The following is a 20,725-nucleotide window of genomic DNA, read 5'->3' as shown; positions in this document are numbered from 1 at the left end:
TCTCTGACACTCTCCAAGCCCCTTGAACGCAGACTTTTCCCAGTTCACCCCAATCCCCCGGAGCAAGAAGACTAAAGCATTAACAGTTCCATAAATACTCTTTCTGCATAGCGCCCGTGTCGCACCTGCGTGCCCCGGTTACGCCTCTGCCAGGCCCCCCTCCCTCTCTCTGCGCCTCCAGATTCTGCCCTTCCTAAAACTCAGCTCCCGTTGCCTCCCTTCAGAGCAGGTCTCCGGACAGCCCTGCAAGGAACGCACCCTTTTCCCCTCTGAACATTCACGGTGCTGGATACGGGGCGTGCTTCTGTGATTTCTCGCTTTCTTTTTTTATATTCTAATTATTCACGCCAGTCTCTTGTGGATGGGATCCCTAGTTCTAGCATCTCTGTGTGCCTAGCCATTAGCCTAGAACCTTCTGGGTGGGCACGTGGCAACGTGGGCAGAGACCCTTACCGCAAGTTTCCTGTGGCTGCTGGAACAAATGAGCACAAACTCGGTGACGTGAAACAACACGGCTTTATTGTCTTCAGTTTCTGGAGGCCAGACCTCTGAGGTCCATCTCAGCAGGCTCAAGTCCGGATGTCTACAGGGCCGACTCCTTCCAGAGGCTTAAGGGGAGAATCCATCTCTGTCCCTTTTCCGGCCCTTAAGGGGCGCCAGCAGCCAGCCCCTGGCTCTGGGCTTCTGCGGTCCCTCCAGCCTCCTGCTTCTGCGGTCGCATGGCCTTCTCAGATGCTCACGTGGCCACTTCTCTTATAAGGACCTTTGTGGAGACACTGGACTCACTCAGATAATCCAGGATCAACTCCCCATCTTGGGACCCTTACCTTAATCACACCCACAGAGAAAAACACGCAACAGTTTCCAGGGATGAGGTCCTGCCCATTTCTGCGGGGGGCCAGGGGGCAGGGTGCGCTCCATCCAGAGCCCGCGACAACAGCATCTATCATGTCCGAAATTACTGAAAAGGAAGCCACGCTTCACGGCTCCCTGCTGTTTTTCTTCTGCCAGAAATGTGGGAGAACATCCGTCCTGTGGGGCAAGGACCCCAGACTAAGACTCCGAGGGGTACACTGCTGGTAGAGCTCCCAGACCTTGGTCCGGAAAAGCCGGCCCACGAAGCCGTAAATGACGGGGTTCAGGCAGCTGTTGGTGAAGGCGAAGAAGTTGGCATACTGCAGGCCCAGGTCGATGAAATCCTCCCAGAAGCAGCCCCGGACGGCCCGCACCTGGTAGAGGAATTCCAGGAAGGCGAAGAAGTGGTAGGGGGTCCAGCACACCAGGAAGGCGGCCACCAGCGTGAGGATGAGGGCCGTGCTCTTGCCGCCCGCGGGGCCCCCGCAGCGCGTCCCCGGGACCTCCGCCCGCCCGCGCAGGGAGGCCAGGATGTGGGCGTTGAAGAAGACGATGGCGGCCAGCGGCAGCAGGAAGCCCAGCACGTTCAGCTCCACCATCCTCGCCCAGGGCCAGGCCCCGCCGGGCGGCAGCAGCACGCAGGCGTGGGAGTTGTTCAGCTCCGGCACGGCTTGGACGGAGCGGAACAGGAAGGTGGGCACGCTCAGGAGGCCGCCCAGCGCCCAGATGAGCAGGCAGGTGACCTTGGCCCGTCGCCGCTGCCGCCGCCACCGGCTGGCCATGGGGTGCACCAGCACGCGGTAGCGGTCCCAGCTGATGGCCACCACCAGGAAGATGCTGATGAACAGATTGGCCTTGATGACGCCATTGACCAGGCGGCAGAGGGGGCCGCCGAAGGGCCAGCGGAACTGGTGCGCGATGTTCTCCGCCCAGAAGGGCAAGCCCAGGACGAACACCAGGTCGGAGGCGGCCAGGTTGGCCAGGTAGATCTCGGCCACGCTCAGGCGCCGCCGCGGGAGGAGGAAGACGGACAGCACGAAGAGGTTCCCCAGCAGGCTGCAGATGCAGACGATGACGACGAACGGGGGGAGCACGCCGTAGAGCAGGGCCCAGGCTTCCCGCGCGCCATCGCACGACGTGGCATTGGGCGCCGAGAGCCGGCTCCGGTTCAGCAACAGGGACTCCAGCAGGCTCCGGGACGCCATCCACCGGGACCTGCACCGAAGGGCATGCAGAGTTAGCGGGAGGCCGCCCCTGGCAACCCGCCCCCAGGTTTGGGAAATAAGGTGCTATTGGCGCGTGTCCACACCTGCTCGTTTGTGTGTTGTCCAAGGCTGCTTTTGTGTGGCAGCCACAGGGCTGCGTGGCTGGCACAACTGGGAATACTCGCTGTCTGGTCCCCTTGAGGAGATGTTTGCCGACCCCTGGCATAAGGGAAAGGACAGGGGCTTTGACACCCGAGTCCGAAACCTGCTGCAACCTCTCGGTGTGGGCCACTGAGACCCCTGACTTTTATTTTTCCTTTTTGGAAGTTGGAGCCAATCGTATCCCTCTTGTGGGGCTGTGGCAAGGACCGGCGTTTGGATCTGTGGAGCGCTTGGCGAGGTCGCCTGGTCCAGAGGAAGCGCCCAGTGGAAGGTGCTGATTCGTCTTATTAATAACCACAGTAGTGGGGTGCCTGGGTGGCTCAGTGGGTTAAGTGTCTGCGTTCGGCTCAGGTCATGAACTCAGGCTCCCAGGATCGAGCCCCACATCAGGCTCCCTGCTCCTCGGGGAGTCTGATTCTCCCTCTGACCTTCTCCCCACTCATGCTGTCTCTTATTCTCTCTCTCTCAAATAAATAAATAAATAAAATCTTAAAAAAAAAAAAAAAGAAAGAAAGAATAGCCATTCACACCGAGGAAATGATCTCTATCTCCAGGCACCATTCAAAGATGTTCACGTTTAAGTATTTTTTCGTTTAATTTTCCCAGCAGCTCTGTGGGGGCTGGGTCCTTGTCCCCTCCATGCAATGGAGCCCTCGGGGGCTGATCTCTCCTTCGCGGTCACACAGACCTCGACCGTCTGACCCCAGAGCCTGGGCCTCTGTCTACGTGATCCTGCTGCACGTTTTGTCCCCACTTGGTAGACGAGGGAGCCAGGCTCCGTTGTTAACAGCCTGTCCTGGGAGACCTCAGTCTGTGCTGTCCCCTAGCCACACAGCTGGCCTGCCTCCCGTGTGCCAACGCTGTTCCACAGCGTTGGTGGGAAGGAAGCGGACTATGCCTCCCAGCCCTCTGGAACCCCATGGAAAGAAGGGACCGCGTCCTGTACTTGTGGGCTGAGATTCTTCCACTGGGCAATGCCTCACAGCATCTAACAGAAGATACTGTGTAAGAGAGAACCAATCTTGGAAGAGTCTTGGCTGTGTGACCTTGGACAACCACTTGGTGTCTCTGAGCCCGACTTTCCTTATCTGAGGAGGTGATGACCGTCAAGTTTTGACACTGTTGGTAACTCACACACTGGGCCATTCACACCAAAGCACAATTCACCAGTTCCTCCATGCAATTATCTACTGAACTAGTATTTATTGAGCACCAGCTGTATACCTGGTGCTGTTCTAGGTATTTTGGACACGGCAGTGAATCAAACCGGTAAAAACTCCTTGCCCTCGGGGGGCTTCTAGCCTAGTGGGAGGAGAGAGCCCCAACACTGAACAGACTGAGTAAATGTGTTAGCTGGGGAGTGGTGGCAAGGGGGGATGATAAGATGGAATCAGCGTCTAGATTTATATTGGAAGTAGTACCACCGTGATTTTCGATCAGATGCAGGCTGTGAGAAAGGAAGGATCATATGTCGCCAAGAAATATGAGGTTGTCCTCAACTGAAATGGAGGTCACAGACTGAAGATGGAGCAGGATTTTTTGAGTGGGGGGGAGATCAGGGGTTCACTCTTGGACATGTCAAGGTTGCGATGTCTCCTGGCCCCCAAGTGGGGATTTCTAGGGCTCACCTAGATAGTCAAGTCTGGTTTTCAGGGACAAGGTCTGATACTGTGATTACCTAGATGGTGTTTAAAGCCACATGACTGGATGAAATCACCAAGGGAGAGTGTAGACAGAGAAGAGAACAAGGTACCTGGTCACCAGAAGGCAGGTGAATGGGACACACAGGGAATCATTGGTTGGGGGGCTGTGGAGTACCTGAAGCGCTCCGGAGCCCTGACCCAGAGCGTGCGGAAGAGTCAGGATACTCTTGTTCTGTCAGTTCCTGCAAGGCATAAATCCACAACTAAATACTTTCTTGCTTATTCAGAAATACTTGTTTGTTTTTTTTTTATTCTTTTTAAAGTAGGCTCCACGCCCAGCGTGGGGCTCAAACTCATAGCCCTGAGATGGAGTTGCGTGCTCTACCGACTGAGCCAGCCAGGCGGCCCCTGGAAATACTTCTAAATTTTGCAATATGCCCTTTCTGGCAGTGATGAGCTCAGAATTACAAGCCGTGGAGACTAAAGTAGCAAGCTTCTGTTTCTCAAGGAAGCTGTGGTGACTGTGCAGGTTGCACAGAATGTTTGCTGATGTTGACATCACTGTGGGGCTGCAGCGATTTCGCTGACCCCAAGAATACCTGAGACACAAAAGCTGCCATTTTAGAAGTTCATGTTTTTAAAAGATCTGCCCTAAGACAACGATCTCACCCGAGGAAGCATGGCTTTTCAACTTAGACCAAGCAACTGTTCTGCAAATTACTTCAGTTGATTTTTGGTTCTGGTTTTCTCCTAGACAAATTTCTAGAAGCTCAGTCTGACCAAACAGAACAAAGGACTTTTGGGGAATTCTATTCTAAATTTAGTTTAAATTGTTTACGTTGGAACTAGAATTATATTTTTGTGATGGTAATGCAAAGACAGATTATCCTGAGCATGGTGTCATGGTAACAGTTACATTCTTACTAAGTAAGAGACCAAAGAAACAGAAATGTACACACTGTTTATAATTACTTGCAAGTAAGTTTCGATATTCTACCAATTGAAATGGAGATGATTGCTGACAAAATTAAGAAAACCACAGCTTTTTTAGTGCAGTTGATGGTGAATTAAAAAAAAGAAAACCTTCGACATGTATTTCTTTCCTTTGCTGCCCGTCATCCATCTATTTTATAAGACCTTGAGCCTAAATGCCTGAAAGTGTTACTAGTTGTTTATTAAAGGACAGCTCTAATTTTTTTTGAATTTTATTTCAAATCAGTGGGAGATCTTTAATCAAGATGTTTAAAGAACAGAGTACTGAAACATCTGCTTTTGCATGTCTAACGATGGAAAACGAAGCTATTGTGCAGAAAATAAAGGAAATGTATTGTAAAAGGGAAGAAAGGATTAAATCAGAGAGCAAGGGCTCCGTGGCACACAAGATTTAATTTTAAAATTCTGTAGTGAGCTTTGGACTTCCTCAGTTTGTGGGAAGAAACTTTCCGTTGGATAAGTTCATATTCTGTATAGAAATGAGGTGAAATTGGGAAAATCTATGATTCATGACATCTAAGCTTGCCAAAGCATTCGAAAATCACAACTACAGTTTCTTTGTAGAGTTGCATCTAGTAAAAGTATTTGTGGAAGAAAGCCACTTTGAATGAAGGCATAAAGGCACCACATGTGAAAATATCTGGGCTAAAATACTCACATCATTTTATATGCAGAGTCGGGCTTGAGAACAGCCCCCCATGGCACAACTTGCTCAGTGTGTGTTGGCTCCTGAGCACCTGCCCCAGCCCCATTTTCTTAAATAAATATGTTCTAGTCTAAGAGAAGGGTCGACTGAAGGTGCTAATTTACATTTATTAACTGTAACACTTGAAGGCGAAGAGTTCAGCAATTATGTGGAACAATTAAAAATAGTAAGACCAGGCAAGAAGAAAAAGTCATTCTCCAGGAAAATGTCCCGGACACACCCAAGACAGGCACGGATCAGAGCCCACGGATTTGTACCCAGTTTATGCTGCTTATGTCCTTTTTCAGTGTTCAGCTTGGTAACATGAAAACTTATTTTGCCTTCATGTATACGGGTGGATATATATACTTAAAGACGTAACTATTTTTTAAAACAATTGTATTACTAAAACTCCTTTCTAACTCCGTCACGGTAATGTGGCCAAGCTGTTATGGGTTTGTGTGCATATAGAGAGAGTTAAATACATCAATATTTAGAAAATAGCTTTTGCACGAGAACTGCTTTATGAATGCACTGCTGTGATACAGCTATTTGGTTCTTTGAAGCCGCCTGATTTGTGGGGCTTCCTTTCAGCGGCCGCAGGAAGCTGGTGTGCCCATCAGACTTGATTTCTCAGATGCCCTGGGGCGGAGAGAGGGCCCAGCACCCCGTTGGACTTCATACACATCTACAGAGCTGCGTCCTGAAACTGTCACGGGGCCTCACACCATGCCTTCCTGTGCCCTTCTCTGCACTTGGGGACCAAGTTCTACCCACCAAGGAAACCAGCTTTGTCTCTGCCCCAGGCCTCCCCGACGCTGGGGCTGGAGGGAGACCTGGATGCCCATGTCTGAGCCTTCAGCATCCCCTACACCTGTCAGCTGTGGAGGGTTCAAGACTCTGCTGGGCTCTCAGGAACTTGAGCTTGACAGCAGGGCTGCATGAATAGTCAGACAGTTGTGCCCATGGTACAGATGAACAAACTGAGGCACAGATATCCGGGGGCTCTGGAGGTGGAGGAAGGGGCTGTGAGCCCAGAGACAGAGGCAACCTCTCAAAGGTGGAAAAAAAAAAGGAACGGATTCTCCCCTGGAGCCTCCAGAAAGGACACAGCCCTACCAACACCTTGACTACAGCCCCGTGTGACTGATGTGGAACACCGAACCTACAGAACCACACGACAGTAAATTTGTGTCGTTTTTAAGCCACGAGGTTTATGTTAATATATTACAGCAGCCAAGGAAATCTCATCCAGGGGGCAAGGCTTCACCCTACCCGGAAAATCAGGGACTGCTTCCCAAGCCACATGCCGAGACCTCTGAAGTCAGCTTGAATCTGATCGGTTCAGCATACACTGTCCTCTGTCCCACAGTCTGTGTCTGCTCAAAATGGACTTACTGACTTTTTAAGACTTTTTTTCCCCAAGATTTTATTTATTCATTTGACACACACACACACATACACACAGAGCACAAGCAGGGGGAGCAGCAGGCAGATGGAGAGGAAGAAGCAGACTCCCCGCTGAGCAGGGAGCCCGACACAGGGCTCGATCCCAGGCCCTTGGAATCACGACTGAAGCTGAAGGCAGACGCTTAACTGACTGGGCTACCCATGCACCCCAAGACTCATTTATTTATTTGAGAAAGAACATGAGCTGGAGGGGGAGAGGGAGAGAGAATATCAGGCAGACCCTGTGCTGAGTATAGAGGGTAACATGGGGCTCCATCCCAGGACCCTGAGATCATGACCATGACCTGAGCTAAACCCAGAGTTGGAGGCTCAACAGACTATACCATGCAGGTGCCCAAGCTAAGCTTATTTCTAAAGGGTTTGTCTTTGCCACCTGCTGTCTGTGTTTATAGCAAGTTGGACAGAAAGAAGAGACCTTCCTTCACCACTTCTCAGTTGTAGCTCTGATATTTGCCTGGCACATAGTAGGTGCTCAGTAAACAGCACTATCGACATAGTAATATTCGATCTTATTTGTTAAAAACTTAGAGATGACACCAGGCAGGTCTACCAGAGAAGATGAGTCTATAATTTCTATGTGCCACTTTCTGAGTTCTCTGTACATTTTTTCATTGACATTGTTACTCGGGAGACTACTGTCTTCCACAAGGAGGGCTTCTTGGAATTCTTTCCAGTTCCAACAGTGAGGTGGTAATAAAGGCATTTGAAATACAGACACAGAGATTAAAGAATCACAGCTCAGTCAAATAACAAGATGCTATTGTCAAGCCACAAATAACCTAGCCAGTTATTGGCCTTCTGAAATCTGGTAAGCCATCCTGGGGAGGTCTGTCTGATTTTTATCAATCAGAATTTGTAAATGGAAGCTGGTCAGAGCTCCCACAGAACACTTGGGAGGCTGTATCCAGCCTCTACATATTTCCTGTGGCCTTGAAATAAAGAAAGAGCTTCTGGAAACTTCCCAGGCTAGTCCAGACACTCTCTTCCTTTTCTTCTGGAAAAGCAACTCAACCTGGAATATAGTCTCTTAAACGGATTTAGAATTAGGATTCCTTCCTTCCTTCCTTTCTTCATCTCTTTCTTTTTAAAATATTTTATTTATTTATCTGACACAGAGAGATTAGAACTCACAAGCAGAGGAAGCAACAGAGGGAGAGGGAGAAGCAGGCTCCCCACTGAAGGGACCCCGATGTTGGGCTCGATCTCAGCACCCTGGGATCATGACCGGAGTCTTTGGCAGTGCTCAACCAACTGAGCCACTCAGGTACCCTAGAATTAAGTTTCAAAAAAAACCACACACTTAAAGAAAGCCAAAAATTCTGCTAATACTTAGTTATAAAGGGAAGCTTTTTTTTTTTAAAAGATTTTATTTATTTATTTGACAGAGAGAGAGAGAGATCACAAGTAGGCAGAGCAGCAGGCAGAGAGAGAGGGGGAAGCAGGCTCCCTGCTGAGCAGAGAGCCGGATGCGGGGCTCGATCCCAGGACCCTGAGACCATGACCTGACATGAAGGCAGAGGCTTAAACCCTCTGAGCCACCCAGGCACCCCAGTTTGTTTTTTTCTAAGAGACATGGCTCTCCTCTTACATCTCGCTCTCACAAGAGGGGGAAAAAAAAAGGTGGTGATTTACTTACCCAGGAAAGGAAAGAGTTCACAGCTTCAGCTGACTTTCCCAATGACGAGAGCAGCCCTCAGAGGTATGTTCTGTACTGAGAAGCCCCGTGGAAATGCTGCGGCCTTGAATTATACAACCTCCTCTCCGATGAGGTCACTGGAGGGATTGCCGAAAAGAGTGAGTCTTTCAAAGGAAGAAGCAAACTGGGGTTTAAAAGGAAAACTGCTCTGCATTTGGGGGGCTGGCAGGAATTCTGCTCCCACACCTCCTCACATTGGCGACATCTGGGGAAGCCCGGACAGCCCAGGAGTGCTGTGTTGGCCAACATGCACTTAAAATGCATCCTGGCCTCCTTCTGAGCCCCCATGAGCCTCCGCGGACACTGAGTGATGACAGCCCCATTGACCACGGGGTCCTTCCTGCCCGAGGTTTTGCAACAGCTTTCCTTAAATGCCTCCTTCTAAATTTCGGCCCTGAAGGATCCATGGCCAAGAACCCGTTAGTGTGGAGCCCACTAAACAAACAGTGAGCTAGGAAAAATTGGACTCAGGCGGGGTCCAGAGTTGAGTAAGAGCAGATGCACTTTCCCTAATCTTCCCGGGCGGCTCCGAGGCCCATTCTTCAATGCACATTGCATCTGTCAACTTGAACTACTCAAGACCTCGTGTTCAGTCCGTAAGACATGTCTGGCTTTCTTTGAGAGTCAAGTTTCAAGAGCCTTTAACTGCAGTGCTCCTTATCCGCCCTCTTAGAAAATTAAGACATTTCAGAGTCCTTCCCTAAACGCAGGAGAACGCATCCATGTCAGGGCTTAAATTCTGGCTTCTGGAAAGGGGATCCCCGAATCTCAGGGTCCCAGCCCTCCACATTCCTTAGTCTGCCTCTGGGGTGCTCCATGTCCCCTTGGGACGTTACCTTGAACCCAGCCTCTCTGGAGCAGAACACGCCCCTTTGTCTTCAGAATCTGGTCTTCTCTCTTTCCTTTGTCTGTACTGACACCTCGGTGGGGACAATAGGCACTTTAGAATTCTCTAGCAGTTTTCTAATATGCTAGACGTATTAAAGTCATGGGAGTAGAAGACAAAGAAGAAGATGATTCCAAGATTCAGTAGCCTCTGGAGTTTATCTTTGGGAAGGCCGCCTCCCATCAGGGGAGACTTGGGACTTTTTAATTTTTTTTAATTTTTTTTATTTTTAGTAACGTGGGTGTTAGGTGAGTGTCGGACATTGTTTGGGGGAGATTTTCATCAGAGAGAGGCTCCAAGTCCCATTTCTTCCTGATTAGTGATGAGGATTGGGGTCTCCCCAGAGAAACCCTTTCTGGAAAGCTGCTGCCTTTTTTTCTCCCTTCCATATGCGTTTAGACTGGACTGTATCTGTTCTTATGGGATGCCTTCCTGTCCAGGCCCTGAGATCAGGTCTCAGGGTCCGACCCTGGCCCTGCACACGTTGGGGCAGGGGATGGCCCATGAGGACAAGGGGACGGTGTGTGGCCGGGCCCCGTGACTCATTTGCTAGAGGATGACTGAGCTGAGGCTTGGGAGATAACTCCGTGGCAGCCTTGCCAAAGCCATGGGGCCTCGCCCGGGGGTGAGATGGAATGTTCTCTAAAGAAAATGGATGTTCCCACTGTTGCTCACTCCGAGTGGGAAATGGGAAGTGGGTCTTGGTCCCAGGGAGGGGAGAGTCTCCTTCTACTTCTGGGGCAGTGGGGAGAGGGTGCCTGAATTCTGGGAGGCTGAGGACAGGGAGCGTGAACCCCAAACCTGTGGGAAGAGGAGCTCGATTTCCCAGGACTGAAGGCAAGATGAGGGAACCCCCCATCTAGGAAGGGGTACAGACCCCTATAATGTGGAGGATGGGGGAACCCTGGAGGGGGATGAGGGTCCTCTGTGTCCTGCGGGATGTGGGGAGCATGTGTGGGGAGAACAGGGCAACAAGGAGGCACAAAGAGGTGGCTGGCAGGGTTCCCAGGACTGCCGTCTGTGAACATTGGACAGCCTGTCTGGCTTGGTGGGACGGGTCCTCCCTCTTGGGGACTGTCCCTGAGGCGAGTGCTGGGACTCTAGGCAGCTGTGTCTCCTGAGCTCCGGGTGAGCTTGGGCTTCGATGCATATTCAGGGAAGGTGGGGTGGAGTTTGAGGGACTTGGGGACTCATGGGTCACAGTCCCCACTGTGACATACACAGTTCTCCAGTCGCTAAACCCCGGAGCCACCCTGTGTCCTCTCCTAGTCACATCGAGCAGCTTCTGCGAGGACATTTCATTGGGAACATCTCTGCAGGTAACTTCTAGAACCCAAGCGTACTCAGGGTTCCTGCTCAGCCACCACAGTCACACGTGCGGTCCCTACTCTTAACTCGACTTGCAGACACAGGAAAGAAGCCAAAGCTGGGCACCTTCTGACCTGAACCAAAGGCTCATCGAGCTCTCTGTCCCCTCTGTCCAAGCCTTCCTTCTGTCATCAGTGTTAGTCTCTCATGCCGCAGACACGTCTACGACACGGAATTCCCAACAAATCTTGCTTTCTCACTCTCGTCCTTCTGTCAATGCCTGTGTTAGATTGCTATTCCAGAGCACTGGATTTTGTCATTCCAAAGGACTACACCCCAGTCCCTGGGAATTCACAGACTCCACAGTCCTGCTTGTAACACCCAGAGCCACTTCCCGATGCTGGGGCTTCTGATGCGGCCGAGCGGTGATTGGCAGGCTCCCTGGTGCTTCCGGACTTGTCTTCCTGTGGGCATTTGCTGGCAATGGCCTCTCCTCCCCTACCTGTCTGCTTTGTGTCCCTCCATCATTCAAAGCCCGTTGTAGCCCCTTGCTCCTGGATGAGCGCGGGCCTGTGTGTTCCTCCTTGTGTTCTGCAAATACGGAGGGGGTGCCTGCCTGCCTGGTGCCCAGGGAGGGCTGGGTGCAAGGGGACAGAGAGAAGAAGCCTCGGCGTGTCACTGGGTCTGCTCATGTTCCGGCGGATCCAGCAGGTGGTCAAGCTCACGTTGGCGGGCAAGGGTGTAAACGCCGTTACAGAAGAGCCCAGGGCGGGCACACAGAGTGTGTGGGCATGGAGTGGCCCAGCTGGAGGCATCTGGGTGGAAGGGAGGTAAAAATACAATCCTAAAGTTTGTTGGTTTCCCAAAGCGCAAACCCCTGGAAATTGACAGTTACAGGCTTGAGAGGGTCCCAGGCCGCTCTGAGCACTGTGTCGGCCTGAGCTGATGGCCGTTTGGAAGTGAAGAGCTCTGGGCACTTGGCAGAAAGCACTCTGCTGGGCCAGGGGTTCCAAAGACCAGGAAGGTGTAAAAGTAGCCACATGAATCCCTGTGACAGCTTTGCTCTGGGAGAGGATGTCTCACCTGGATGGGATGAGGAGGGTGGCTCGGCTGACCCTCCTTTGAGGGGATTCGGGAGAAGCCCCTGAGCTAACACATCTGGGCCCTAGAGCACACTGGGCCCGGGAGGGTGTGACTGGGGATGCTCAGCCACATTCTGCTTTGTTCTAAAGCCTTAATCTGACCACGTTGTCTCTGCTGGAAATTCTCACTGCTCCTGTCTCAGGCACAGGAATGGACTAAGACTTGTCTGTGACACAGCCTGCCACCTTTTCTGGGTGTCATGGTCATGGTCCCCACCTGCTCCTCCATTGACTTTCCTGGTCCCCTTGCTCTATTTTGAACATGCCACATCTCTCCCACCTCAGGGCCTCTGCACTGGTCGTTCCCTGTGCCTGGAGCACACTGCTCTTAGATGGCTCCATGCCTCGGGTCTCCTGTTCCTTATAACCACCCCCTCCCTTATCAGAGAGCCCTTCTCTGAAATAACCTCTCTCCCACTCCCCGGTTTCCCTGTTTGTTATAACCGTTATCCTCATCTGGATACGTGGTTTGGTTTTTACTTCTTGTGTCTCCCGCTAGAGCATGAGCTCCACGGGGCAAGGGTTTATCTCTTTTGATTGGAGTCATTGTCCAAACTCTTACAACAGACCTCAATAAATATTTGCTGAATGAATTCACAACCCTATTCATTTCTATATCAGAGTATCCATAGTTTGTCTCTGGCTCAACAAGCAGTCCTGAAACCCTTGAGGGCACCGCGTCCCTTGTGGGCACTGGGAAGACACAGATGAACAAATTCCTTTCCATGGCCCCTTGAGGGACTCTGGGTCTCTCTGAGGACAAAGACACACAGTGACTGCACAGAGTGGAATGCAGAGTGGCAGCGAAGAACCAAGGATCTGTCTGAGGATGAGGACCTAAAGAGTTTAATTCTGCTTGAGGCTGAGTCTGGAGAGAATTATGGTGGAGGGATATTTGAGCTGGGTTTTGAGAGATGAATAGGAGTCAGAAGGCAGGTAAGCCGAAGAAAGCATTGTAGGAGGAAGGCTCCGCATGCATATGTATAAGACATGTTTGTGGAAGGCTTTCTTGGAACTTGGAGCCGGAAAGCCCAGGCTCAAGCCTCAGACCGCATTTACTCATTCTTTCTGGGTACCATTCAGGCCCTGTGTGGGTGTGTCCCCAAAGGCTCTTGCTTTGGTACCGCAAAGAGAATTAAACAGTTTCAGATCAGACTGAGGAGTTCTCTGACAACACAGATAGCCCCCTCCATCCCACTATTGGGGAGAGAATGCTGGGGGACCCTGGCTGTCCTGGGGAGCTCCTGACCCAGTTTGTTCATCTGGGAGTGAATGTGTCCTGCCTATTTCGTGAGCTGTTGTGAAGATCAAATAGATCCTTGGAAAAATGTCGATATTGAGTTGATACTATGTCATATAGACGCTTAGAGGGAAGATGAATGCTTGTATGTATTCTCCAGTCTTATGACCTTTCTCTGGGGTCAGAAATTGCCCATATGGAAAACCCCTTACATCATTTTTGAATCAGCAGAGATGCCTAAATGGTCCGTGTGTACAGCAACAGAAAATGGGGGGCATGAAATCAGATTAGTTTTCCTAGGAAACCAGTAGCGCTCGTGTGTCTTTAAGAGAGACGGGATTGATGCTGTAGGCATATGCCTTTCACATAAATCATGCCAATCCTATGATCAGAAATGCTTCCGCAACCTGGGTAGAGGGGAAGTGACATGCTGAAGAGCATGTCCACCTTTTCTTGAAGACTTGGGAGCACCCATGGCTGTCCCAGTCCTCATGGTGGCTACGCACATGTGACAGAGACAGATAAGATGAAGACCCATGTGAAAGGCCTAACTGGGGTTCTCCAGTGGGCACTGGGATCAGAGAAGATGCCTCAGAAGAGAGCTAACATTTCAGAGTTACTGGCAAAGATGTTTCTCAGGTCTCTCCAGAGAAACTGAACCAAGAGGATGTCTACCTACTCCTACCTATCTGCCTGTCTATCTGTCTATCATTCTATCATTCTATCTATCTACCTATCATCTATCCATCAAGATGTTTATTTCAGGGAGTTAGTTCACGTGCTTGTAGGGGCTGGCTGGTCAGAACCCACAGGGCAGACCAGAGAACCAGAAACGCAGGCAGGAGCTCATGCTGCAGTCTTGAGACAGAATTTCGTCTTCTCTGGAAACATCAGTGTTTGTTCTGAAGTCCCAGGAGGGCCCACATGAGGCCCACCCCCATTATGGAGGGCCAGTTCCTTTACTGAAGTCGACTGATGGTGGACGTTCACCACATCTACAAATGACCTTCTCGGCAACACCTGGATTCATGTTTGATTGAATAACCGGGTGCTGGAGCCCATTGAAGCTGACGTTGAAGACTCACTGTCACAGATAGCATTTAGAGCTGTGATTCTGGCTCGGATTAGTAAGGGGGTCCATGTAGATGAGAGGAGGGGTTAGGGTTGAAGTTTGAGGAACCCCAACATTTAAACGTCAGATGGAAAAGGAGATTTGGGACAAGGAGAGTAGAAAGAGTAGCCAGTGGAGTACAGGCTCTGTGCCAATCAAGTCTGGGAGACCCTGGGTTAGACCAAGCCGAGAGGAGCGTGCCTCCTTCCTGCAGGACTTCTCAGGGCCTTTAATACATGTCTGCGCATATTGTGCCTTAAAAAAAAAAATACATGTCTGCGCAATGGGCAGCCCCACGAGGAAGATGCAGTAGTTGCAGTTCTGAGACTTATTGGTCCAATCGGGAGCTAGGTTTTTGTTTTTGTTCTATTATTTTTTGTTGGTTTATTTGTTTTTGAGAAACTTTGGGAAAAATCTGCAGTAGTAAATAATGACACTGAAATAGCCTGAGGATTAGAAGGTGAGCTCTGCTGTTCTGGGAGAAACTGATAGGAGAACAGGATTGAAGAGCTTTCGGACAGTTGACGGGGTGGGGGTGCCAAGGGGAGAGGACCAGTTCTCGCAATGACAGTCCTGTTCTTCTGTGTGGAGTGTGAGGACAGGGCTCAGGTTGCCCCGGAAGGCCATGCGGCCGTCAGGATGCCAGGGTCTCAGAACGTCATCGTCCTCCGCAGGGACAAGTGCTTTGGGGAAAAATCTGATTCGGAAGCAAGGCCTGGGTCTTCATGTCTCCTCTGGAATTCACGGGGGAGGGGACATATCTGGGCTGCGGAGCTCGAATCTCAGCTCCCTCACTGCCGGGTCAGGGGAACTGGAACCCCTTTCTCCACCTCCTCCTGAAGCCTTGGTTCCTTAGTCTGTGAGGGGGGGTCCCTTGTCCAAGTTTGGGGATCAGATGAGCCACGGCGGCGGGGGGGAACGCCGCTGGCCCCTGGTCAGCAACCGACTGCAGCTGGCCTCATACTGCTTTGCTCTTGCGCAAGGAGGGGTTATGTAAGCCGTCCTCCGTCTTGGCCAGGACCCTGGAGAGGAAACAGGCAGACGTGGCTGGCCCACTGAGTGGGCCTTGGAAAGTGACTCAGCATGGAGGGGGCAGCCAGAGGAGCCTCAGCCCTGTCTTGGGTCACCTTGCGGGGCTGTCCATAAACAACCTCCCACTGTGGGGAGCTCTGTGCCTGGGCTGCCTGGAAGAGGCCCTGTGGCTTCTTCTTAGCCTGGCCTGAGATGCCCGGAATCAGCCTGTCTTTAGGGTTGAGGGAAATAAGAGGGGAATCAGGGTGGTCCTGGTCCTGGGCCAGTGGGTCTGTGATGCACGTTCTCTTGGGGCTCAGGTTGGCTCCTAACATCTTGGGATCTTGGGAAAGGCCTCAGGATCCTCCTTTTGGGAAACTATCTGAGGTTCTGTATGATGGTCTATCCCACTCTTTCTTAGGGAAACTTCTGTCGCCAGTTAGCTCGTCAGCCCTCAGGAGTCCCAAAGAAAGCCCATGGTGGACGTCCATACTTCTGCACTGCTGGGGGCAGGGGTCTCTGGGCTGTGGCGGGGAGCAGGCCCTCAGAACCAGTAACACAGCTCTAGCCATCTTGGATTGCCACAGCAAAGCATCACAGCGGGAGTGGGTAAGGAGGGGGCTTAAAACAGTGGAAATTTACTCTCTCACAGTTCAGGAGGCCAGAAGTCCAAGATTGAGGTCAGTCCCGGAGGGTCTGAGGAGGAGTCTCTTTAATGCATCTTTCTTGGCTTCTGGAAGTTCCGGGGAATCTTTTTCTTTTTTTAATTTTTAAAAAAAATTTAATTTCTTTTCAGTGTAACAGAATTCATTGTTTATGCACCACACCCAGTGCTCCATGCAATATGTGTCCTCCATAATACCCACCACCAGGGTCCCCTAACCTCCCACCCCCCGCCCCTTCAAAACCCGCAGATTGTTTTTCAGAGTCCATAGTCTCTCATGGTTCATCTCCCCTTCCAATTTCCCTCAACTCCCTTCTCCTCTCCATCTCCCCATATCCTCTGTGTTATTTCTTATGCTCCACAAATAAGTGAAACCATATGATAACTGACTCTCTCTGCTTGACTCATTTCACTCAGCATAATCTCCTCCAGACCGGTCCATGTTGATACAAAAGTTGGGGATTCATCCTTTCTGATGGAGCCATAATACTCCATGGTGTATACGGACTACACCTTGCTTATCCATTCGTCCATTGAAGGGCATCTTGGTTCTTTCCACAGTTTGCGGCCAAGGCCATTGCTGCTATGAACACTGGGGTACAGATGGCCCTTATTTTCACTACATCTGTATCTTTGGGGTAAATACACAGTAGTGCAATTGCAGGGTCACAGGGAAGCTCTATTTTTAATTTCTTGAGGAATCTCCACACTGTTCTCCAAATTGGCTGCACCAACGTGCATTCCCACCAACAGAGTAAGAGGGTTCCCCTTTCTCCACATCCTCTCCAACACATGTTGTTTCCTGTCTTGCTAATTTTGGCCATTCTAACTGGTGTAAGATGGTATCTCAATGTGGTTTTAATTTGAATCTCCCTGATGGCTACTGATGATGAACATTTTTTCATGTGTCTGATAGCCATTTGTATGTTTTCATTGGAGAAGTGTCTGTTCATGTCTTCTGCCCATTTTTTGACACGATTATCTGTTTTGTGTGTGTTGAGTTTGAGAAGTTCTTTATAGATCCTGGATATCAGCCTTTTTGTCTGTACTGTCATTTGCAAATATCTTCTCCCATTCCATGGGTTACCTCTTTGTTTTGTTGACTGTTTCCTTTGTTGTGAAGAAGCTTTTGATCTTGATGAAGTCCCAAAAGTTCATTTTCACTTTTGTTTCTCTTGCCTTTGGAGACATATCTTGAAAGAAGTTGCTGTGGCTGATATCGAAGAGGTTACTGCCTATGTTCTCCTCTAGGATTCTGATGGATTTCCAGGGAATCTTTGGTGTTCCTTGGCTTTTGGGAGCTGCACTCCAGTCTCTGCCTACATCTCCTGATGGCCTCTGTGTCCCTGTGTGACTCTTCTCTTCTTATGAGGACTCGTCCCATTGGACATGAGGCCCACCTTGATCCAGTATTACCCCATCCTTATTTAATGATTTAGGTGAAGATCTTATTCCCAAGTAAGTTCATCTTCTGAGGTCCTATGTGGATGTGCACTTGAGGAGGGAGGGAACCCTCTTTAGGCCACCAGAACACTTAGATCTGTCTTACTCTTTCAAAGCACCTGGATCCTCATTTTATAGACAAGAAAACAGAAACTCAGAGAACTTAACTGGCTTTGTCCAAATTCCCACAGCCAGGAGTGGCAGAGCTGGGCTGGGGACCAGGATCTTGGCTCCAAGCCCAGGGTGGTCCCTGCCATGTTGGCTCTGCACTTTATAGTTTATGGAACCCTCTTTTCAGAGTCAATTGCTCTGGGTAAGACAGGCATACTTATTGGGTTATCTGCCCATTTTACAGATGATGAAATGGAAGCCAAAGGCCATGGAGGGGGTGGTTTGCCAAGATCACATGGTGAGTTAGTGGCATGGTAGGGACTCAAGCCCTGGCCTCCAAAGGTCTTCCCCTACAATTAAATATTACATCTCGGTGTAAGCCTGATGAAAGGAGCCAACCATAAAAGGCACATGGTGTGTGATTCTGTCCATATGAAATATCCAGAAATCGCAAGTCTAGAGATAGAAGGGAGGTTAGTGGCTCCCAATGGTGTGGGGAGGGCAGGATGGGGGATTTCACTTTGCAGTGATGAATGCGTTCTGGAATCAGAGAACAGTGACCATTGCACAGCTGTGAGAATAAACTGAAAGCCACTGGAATGGGTCAACTGTCTGGCCTGTGAATCATAGCTAGTAAAGCTGCTCCAGAGAATGTCTCTGGGTCAGGCGTAAGCCGCCAGCCCCTGGGGAGGCCGTCCTGCCAGAGGCCAGTACTCACAGGCTGACAAGATGTGGTCTGTTGATGAGGGCAGACAGAGCCCCAACACTGCCTCAGGAGTTCTTCACACACAAAGGCACCTTGAGGGCTTTCCTGGTGATAAGATTCCTAACCCCTGCCTAAGGTTCAAGCCTGCCAAGACCAGGTGGGCTTCCTGACCCCCCTTCCTGAGGAACTGGGTAGCCTTAGCAAGTCATTTCCTTGCTGGGTCTCAGTTCCCACATCAGGAACCGATGAGCACCTGCCTCCCTGAGTGGTCATGAAGGTCAAGTCTGGAAAGGGGTCAGCAGAGTCATGGGACCATTTGACCTCAGCCAAAAACCAACCAACAAAGCATGAGGCTTTGAGCCAATGCCATTGCACAACCATGACCTCCTTGTTCTCCCTAGACGCCCGTATCCTCCAGGGCTGGATGAGAGGTCAGAACTATGTGAGGCTTTATAATGGGCTCAGGAGCTGAGTGGCAAGGAGACAGCAGAGCACACTGCTGGAGGCTGCCAGTAGAGGCTTCAGTTTCCAAACCATGAAGACAGCGTTAGTGGCTTTATACATCGATGGTAGCCCCCATCACTAGCGTTTGGTCCTGCCAGGTCACAGGAGATCAGTTTGCATCTCTGCACCAGATCCTTACCCACTCGGCCCAGGGGCAAACTCAAGCTGGGTGGCCACCTGGGCTTCTTCCCATCACACCAGCTTGCTTGGGCCATGGAGGGCCCAGAGGGGAGAGGCCGCTCATATTGCCTGGCTGGGAGGAGGGAGGCGGCAGCAAGGCTCTCCCAGCCTGTTTCCACCTGCCCAGAGCCCTACTCACAGTTGTAGCCTGATGGCTTCTTTCGGAGTGTAGACTTCCTTGAGGCAGGCTCCCATCTGTGAACCAAGTCCTTGAAGGAGTGAGCGCCCTAGGGCAACTGTCGGCCACTTTCTCCAAGCTCAGAGCTGCTGGGGTGGGGGGGAGGTTTGCCACCTGAGTGGGAAGGGTAAGCACTGGAGTGGGGAATGGGAAATCTGCCAGATTCCTTCCAGTTGTGGCTGCTAGGGCCAGAGGGTAGAGAATGAGTCAGGAGGTAGAGAGAGGGAAAGAGACAAGTCAGGGCGGGCTCATGATGGGTCTTGCAGTCCACATTACGGAAGAGGAACTTTATCCCAAGAGTGCTGGGACACTATTGCAGGATTTCTCATTAGAGACTGTGGTCATCACCCTCCCCATCTTCCTCACAACTGTCATCACCATCATGGTGGCTCTCATGGGTCCCACGCCAACTCTATACCAGGCACTGTGCTAAACACTCTCTTTGTGAATCCTATTAAAAGTTCTGTGGGGTAGGGGTGCCTGGGTGACTCAGTGGGTTAAAATCTCTGCCTTCGGCTCAGGTCATGATCCCAGGGTCCTGGAATTGAGCCCCTCATTGGGTTCTCTGCTCAGCGGAGAGCCTACTTCCTCCTCTCTCTCTGCCTGCCTCTCTGCCTACTTGTGATCTCTGTCTGTCAAATAAATAAATAAAATCTTAAAAAAAAAGTCCTATGGGGTAGATCCCATTATTACGTCCACTTCACAGATAAGAACATGGAGACTCAAACAGTAAGTGAAACGTTCAAGACCACACAACAACTAAGTCCTGGACAGAAGCAGAAGTGGAATCCAGGTCTGCCTGATTCCAAAGCCTTGGCTCCTAAACGTTGGTGTTTGGGGTTATAGCCCCTCTCCAGTGGTGTTTGCATTAGAACATGTCATTTACTGCCGAGCAAAGAATAAGAATTAGCAGATGGTGGCGGTCGGAATCAGAGATGGGGAGGGCAGTAACAGAAGGTGGTTTGAAAAGGGAAGAAGCAGATAGGAAACTCCACCTAGGAAACCCTTAGGCAGAGTCTAAAAAGAGGTGTTGATCCACTGGGAGGAAGGAATGAAGGAGAGGGTGCCTTTACTAATGAGCCCCATGTTTCTGGCATGGGTGGTTGGCGGGGTAGATGGAGGAGGGCCATTTCTGTAGACACAGAATACACGTTTTCTTTAATGAGTCAGAGAGTGAATGAATACATGAATAATGAAGAGGTCCCCCCAAATGAAGTAGATAATGAGTTCCCCATCATTGGGATTATGCGAACAGTGGCTAGACAACCACTTAATCTACACATTGTAGAAGACACTCCTGATTTGAAGGGGAGGTCCAATGGAAGGTACTCAATAAATATATTGCACGCATGAGTGATTGAATCGCTGCCATCCCTATGAATCTAGGTCCTCATGGGGTCCCACCAGCACCTGCTGGGAGCTTGGTGATGAGTTACCACTGCAGGGATGTAGGAGGGGGAAAGTACCAAACCCTCTTAAATCGTCTTACATTTCTGATTCAGTATATTTCTAAGCCTACATTTTAATATATA

The 20,725-nt window shown here is 50.5% G+C and overlaps 1 protein-coding gene across 6 annotated transcripts in view; it reads right to left on the bottom strand.

Moving 5' to 3' along the window:
- Nucleotides 1–501: 501 nt before the first annotated feature.
- Nucleotides 502–20,725, bottom strand: part of BDKRB2 (bradykinin receptor B2) — a 52,392-nt gene continuing 32,168 nt past the window's right edge. The window contains exons 2-4 of one of the 6 annotated variants that reach the window (XM_032345194.1): nucleotides 8,650–11,718; nucleotides 4,041–4,107; nucleotides 502–2,070 (exon numbers count right to left, since the gene is read on the bottom strand). In XM_032345194.1, the coding sequence (XP_032201085.1) occupies nucleotides 981–2,060 (1,080 nt within the window). In that variant the 5' untranslated portion in view covers nucleotides 2,061–2,070; nucleotides 4,041–4,107; nucleotides 8,650–11,718 and the 3' untranslated portion in view covers nucleotides 502–980. The other 5 variants (XM_032345192.1, XM_032345193.1, XM_032345195.1 and 2 more) reach the window with 5 other exon arrangements.

Source organism: Mustela erminea, chromosome 5 (genome assembly GCF_009829155.1).
Source record: "Mustela erminea isolate mMusErm1 chromosome 5, mMusErm1.Pri, whole genome shotgun sequence".
Taxonomy (NCBI): domain Eukaryota; kingdom Metazoa; phylum Chordata; class Mammalia; order Carnivora; family Mustelidae; genus Mustela; species Mustela erminea.
Note: the sequence above shows the minus strand (reverse complement) of the source record. Positions and strands in the feature narration are given on the sequence as shown.